Source organism: Anoplolepis gracilipes, chromosome 12, assembly GCF_047496725.1.
Source record: "Anoplolepis gracilipes chromosome 12, ASM4749672v1, whole genome shotgun sequence".
Classification (NCBI taxonomy): Eukaryota; Metazoa; Arthropoda; class Insecta; order Hymenoptera; family Formicidae; genus Anoplolepis; species Anoplolepis gracilipes.
Genome location: NC_132981.1, coordinates 1,824,995 through 1,831,262, shown reverse-complemented (window position 1 = coordinate 1,831,262; position 6,268 = coordinate 1,824,995). Strand labels below are relative to the sequence as shown.

Sequence of the window (6,268 nt, the reverse complement as noted above, 5' to 3'; positions counted from 1 at the left end):
TCATGATTAAAATTGGATTCATTGGAGAAAATTGTAAATTAAGTCGTTAAAATCACGAATAATCTATCAAACATTTTTTAATGATGTTAAACTTGATTTACGCTAAATATACCAATATGATAAATTAAATTTTTCTGTAAAACTGACAAAATTTATACTTAAAAAATTTACATATATAGAAATTTATCTTTCTTCCAAAAATACAAATCTTAATATAGTAGATCCAATATAATAGCTATAAAATAAATTAAATTGAATTCTTTTTTAATGTAAGATGTAATATTTGATTGCGAAAATCTAATAAACTTCAATTTTTTAAATAAATTTCTTTTTAAAGTCAAAAATTTTTTACATACGTATTTGATTTTGAACAATTTTCAAAAACAGCTTTTTTTACAACTTTAATCTGAATTTTCCAAAAATTCTAACGATATAACAAAATAATTTAAATCAAATGTTGTTGCGTTACATCAATATTTGATAGTATTTAAATATCTATATTAACAACTTGGTGGCTGTGTTTTGAAAGCACGCTTTGATATTTCTTCTACGTTCTTTTCTCAGAGGTAACCATGATCCCAACTTACGACACCGACACTCTGGGTTACTGGGTTGCCGACAACGAGGAGGCGCTCGCTGCAAATCACATAGACTTATCGCCGTCCGCGTCCCGGTGCACCATCAATCTCCAGGATCACGAGACTAGTTGTAGCGCCTACAGGCTCGAGTTCTAGGGATTGGCAGCCTGCTCAGCCGTAATAGTCGAGTTCTGAGCGGCGTCCGGAACGTGTCATCATTCCGCTTTTTTGGACCCATTCCTATGAAAAAAAGATAGAAAAAAAAGGTCGAGCGCACGCGTGCATAGACTGACCTACCGTCCCGTCAGGGTGAGCCTTGACGCCCTGACTCTTTCTTCCCATTATAGAAGACCCGAAGAAAGACGGCGTTTCGAGTTTTCGAGATTCCCTCGCAGTCGTAGCTCCGCGGCCTAGCAGGATTGTAGAAAATATCCCTATCGAATTCTATGTAGAGATTGTCCTGAAGAAGAAAGATCAATCTTCGAGTTCGCACAGGTCTCAGATCGAGACCTATTCTAATCTAAATTAATATGTTATCCGTATTCTTTCGCAAGGAGACGGTGCGGGCGACGAGACGAGCGATTATAGGGATTATTCTCCTTAGTACGGACACAAGGTATAAAAAATTAATTACTTATGTCTAAGAAGCCGATTATCAAAATAGAGAGAGAGAGAGAGAGAGAGAGAGAGAGAGAGAGAGAGTTTGATTAAGGATCGCACTGTGTTGATAACAGCGGCGGATATGTCCTCTTTTTGGTCTAACGGATATTTGTATTTCTTACACTTCGCACACCGTTCGCAGCCCATGTAACGCGCTGATACCGCCTGCAATACCTTATCAATCACTGCTCAAGTTGAGGACGACCGCGAGAATGCTCGTTCTCGCAGAGATTCCGCCCTGAGAGCAAAGAGGACAATGGTTGTGACATTGCTCGATCGATCGGTCGAGTCACAAATTGATGTCAAAAGTCCGTAAGTTCCGCGGCCTGAGACAATCTCTAAGTTATAGTGTTTAAATTGTGACTTTAATTAAAATTACCGATCCACGTGAATCCAGCGGATCGAACGATCACAGTGTCACTGATAATGCGAGATCTTCTCGCGCCCCACCCTCTCCTCGAGCAGCAGATTAAAGTAAAACTTTTAATATCTCTGACACAGCTGCCGCTTCAAGAGCACCGCGTAGTATTCAGTGTATCAGTTAAAAAGAAAAAAAAATATGTGAAAAAAGAAAAAGGACACAAAAGAAGAAGAGTGTCTTATTCAAGCAGTAAGATATATCGTGAAGAGGAAACGAAACGCGCGCTTGACAGATCCATCAATGAATGGATCATTGTCCTTAAACGAGACATGTAAAAAGAGAACGATTCCACGTTATTCGTGAAACATTATCCTTCGTTGTTACGTAATTAACGGCCCCCTTTCTCGTCGTAAATGTCTATTCGTGCGTAGATAAAAACGGCTAAATTCCATCGGAAAGTCTACTAGGATAGGGAATTATCTGTGTGTCGTGTTTCTATATTGTAGAGAATATATAGAGCGGTGGTCGCGCGAGCTTGATGACAGATTTTCGTCATCTTGGGATCCGCGTGAGCGACGTAATCGGGTTAGGCGTCGAGGAGTCCGACGAGGATGTTTTCGAACAAGTCCGAAAGAGCGTTTCCGTAAAAGAAAATGCGGGGCAATGATGATGCATTTCGCAACGTCTATTATGATGGGCAAACGATTGTTTAGCGTGGGGAGATCTTTCTTTCCTGACGCGACGCGAACGGAACTTCAGAGAACAATAGTTGTGATTTTTGGAGGCTGACAAGAGAGACGGAAGGAATCTAGGAAGAATCTTGTCCATGTCATTCAAGTAATGTCGAGACTGTTGAAAACAAACATGAAAGATACTTTCGAATCAGCATCGCACAAACAAGTTTGCTGGAAATCAGATCCGAGTGATCTTTAAATACTTCTCAAGGAAAGAAATGTCAAATGGAGGAGTAATCTGTCGAAAATGGTTCCGAAGGAAGAAGGATTGCGACAAAGAAAACTTGACAGCTAATAAAGGACAAATATTACTGGGTGCTTAAGACAACGCTGAAAGCTGGATTAGATTAAAGCTCCGTTTACAATGTCGAGGAAATCATGTCATCGATTCTATCATCATAAAGTAACTGCGAGTAGAAATTCAAAGTTAAAAACAAAAAGAAACGTTTAAATGACTGTTTCGTCCGGTCACTGTTTTCTGAAGTATCGACGACGTCATTGAAGAAAACCGATCGCTATTCCTTAAATAGATTCGTTTCCAGACAGACCTCATGGTTCATCGCCGATGATCTTGAAATCATCACGTGACGTCACGTGGGTTCACTCGGAAAAAGTCCATTAAGATTGATAAAACTTTTTGTACTTAACTTTCTCTTAACTAGGATGTTTTATCGTAAAGTCAAAGCGAGTGATGAACTGACGAGACGATGATAACGGTGATGAAGTACAATGACGGACAACTAACAACGCAGACATGAATGTCGAGCATCTCGCTTGTTCGAGAGCTACTCTACTACTTGGAACACGATTTTTAGCGAATTGATCTCTCATTCATTTTTACTACACCGTGAGAGCATGAAAAGGATTTGAGATAGGATCTTGTTATAGGAAACGTTTACGAGCGAATTTTTGTAAAGAGATGTCGATAAATAACTTGTTTAAGTACATGTACAACATAAAGGACTTTCGAAGGAAAGTCCTTACAATTTTTCGACATCTGTGCTGTTTGGCTATCCATTTCAATATTTTTTCTCTTTTGTCAGATTGAAAAAGAGATCAGGTTAAGCATCTTGATTCTAAATATTCGTGCAGTTGCATTTAATACCGAGTCCAGGTGCGTGCTCCTAAATCGCAATTGTCATATATTCAAATCAAAAGGTCAGCAACTTACAGCTGCGATTTGGGAACGTATCGAAAGGCATAAGTAACAGAGATCGATCATCGTCTTGAAATTACGAGGGAACACGAAATATATACTGCAGAAAGAAAGGAGAATCGATATGCAAGAGATAACGAAGAGACAAGTGCGATTAAGCGCGATATACCGAAACTGTAACTTATAGAGGACACCTTTGCCCACGTTATTCTCGCGAGATCCATGGAAAATGAAAAAAAACTATATTTGTCGCAGAGTCGTCTTTTTCTTTACGTCGCAGCTAAATACGAGACCGATCATTGTCGGATTTTATTACTTAAAGATTTGCAAAAAGTCGAGAAATCTTCAAGTAAAAGACACTTGCGAAATAGATTAGAAGGTCTTCGACACGTTTGCCCGTTGAAGCATGAAGTATACGCCTACGATGAAAAAACAAAAAATGGATTTCGCTGAGTGAAGGTCGGAGAAAGCTCTCCTCTATACGAGACACATTCGTGCCTACACGAAAATGATGGTGCTCGATTAGACCGATCGTTGATGACCGTTTGTTAAGATACGATGGTATCGAGGCGAGCGATCGGCAGAGGGTGATGATAAACGATTTGTCTTGTCGCTGCAATCGACACGCGATATAGCGCGGCCTTCGGGTCCGGTTTCTATAGATTAGTGCGTAAGTTTTTTACCGCCTGTGTAAGTTACACACGATACTTTTTGTTCCGATTTGCTTTTCACACGCATATATATATATATATATATATATATATATATATATATATATATATATGTACTCGTCATTCGTCATTTGTCTGATTATTTATTGTTCGTTCTTTATTGTTTATTGCGCGACCGTTGCATCGCAAATTCACCAGACACAGAAGAGCGTAAATGATGAAAATCGATTACCGGGATAATCTGCGAGAAGAGTCTGATTATGTCGTTTTTCTTTTTTCGATTAAAAATATTATACGCAACCAAGATTTTATTTCGCTGACTAGCAAGAGACAAGCGAAGAAAGCAAAATAATTTTATAATAGAAAACACTTGTAAAAGAAAGAGAAAGAGAGAGAAAGAAAGAAAGAGGTAGTGTGGCATTGAAAAAAAAAAGAGGGAAAACCGAGAACAATCGATGTTGTTATAAATACAATTATTATTGTATCAATTATTTTTAACAATTATTATGCTTGTTATCATTGCGCGCGGTGTTATGCTATTTTATTATTACTCTATTAATATTACGATTACGTTCGCGAGAACGGGTCATTATTCATCATCATCATCATCGTCGTTTTCTCTTTCCATTTCTCATGTATGAATAGAAAAGTTTTTATAATATTTACCGATACCCTGATAATATACCTACGTATGATAGCGAATTGTCGACGTACAAGGAAGAATATATCTAATATAAAAGAGAGAAAAAGAGAGAAAGAGAGAGAGAGAAAGAGAGAGAGAGAAAGAGAAGTAAGAAAGAGAAAAAGAGAGATGATGACGATGAAGTATGTGTACCTATGTATTTATATATTATTTATTGACAAGTAATATAATGACCAGTTATCTAGGTAGGATGTTAAAAATTATAAAATTAAATTTTTTTCAAATGAGAACAGAATAAATTAATAAACTATTAAATGAGAAGCTATTGTCGATCGATGATGATGCGCGCAGGATAGATTAAATAAACGAAAAATTTATGGGAGTAATTTAAATAAAAAGTATAAAAAATAATTAAAAAAAAAAAAAAGAACAAATAAGAGATTAGGAGCGAGCTTTCACCGAAACAGATTAGCGGGAAAAATATGAGGGAAGAAAAAAAATATATATTATATATATATATATAGATATCTATATATAATATATGAACGAAGTATTTAATAAATGGAATATAAGAGAGCGTGTGAGAAAGAGAGATAGAGCGAAAGATATATGAGAAAGAAAGAGAGAGAGAGACAGAGAGATATGAAAAACGTGAGCCTCAACACCTGTGCGAACCCCCAAAAATCGCGGTGCTCGACGGGTGCGAGAACGGTGATATATTTTCTCCGGACAAGGACGAACAATCAAGAAATAAATCATTAATTGAGAGAGCAATTATTTTCTCTCGTTTTTTCTCTTCTTGATTCGCTCGCGTTTTTCCGATCGTGATTTCGTTCCGCGTTACCGGACGGACGGTGAAAAAATTAGCGAAATAAAAAAAAAAAAAAAAAAAAAAAAACCGCGCCTCCCCTCTGTTGCGGAAATTTTCTCGAATTCACTCTAGTCAGAAATCTCGTTTCTCAAGCGTTAAAAAAATTAATGGACGATCATCTAGTCACATCCGAGCGGGGAGTTTTATCGCGCGAAAGATCGATTGATTATCGAAGATCTTTGAAAAGACGTTCGAGGGATGATCCCTCCCCCCTTCCTCCCCCCCGGGACATTTCTCGGATGTCGTTCGGACACGCATTGCTCGAGTTCCCTCCACGATTACACGATCGCGGTTCTCACCCGTCGCAGCGCGTCGGCGCTTCGCGTTTTTTCGAATAACGAATAAAAAAAAAAAAAAAAGAACTTACTGTGGAGTGTTCATGGTGCTATGATTATTATTATTATTATTATTATAGAAATAACGATGTTATGCTATATGATAAAAAAAAAATAATAATATAATAAATATACACTACATATATACCTTAGAATCTCTTCGCCTGTGTGCCTCACGCGTCTTGATTTTCTCCTCGTCGATCGACCGTAGATCAACCGCCTGTTTCGAGATGTTTTGCACAAGGCTCGAGACCGGATG

At 37.8% G+C, this 6,268-nt stretch overlaps 1 protein-coding gene across 3 annotated transcripts in view; it reads left to right on the top strand.

The window, feature by feature from the left end:
- The window catches only part of LOC140671779 (uncharacterized), a 57,223-nt gene extending 51,522 nt beyond the window's left edge, over positions 1–5,701 (top strand). For all 3 annotated transcript variants that reach the window (XM_072903373.1, XM_072903371.1, XM_072903372.1), the window contains exon 9: positions 565–5,701. In XM_072903373.1, coding sequence (XP_072759474.1) covers positions 565–734 — 170 coding nt within the window. In that variant the 3' untranslated portion in view covers positions 735–5,701. The remainder of the gene's footprint in view (positions 1–564) is intronic.
- The last annotated feature ends 567 nt before the right edge of the window (positions 5,702–6,268 follow it).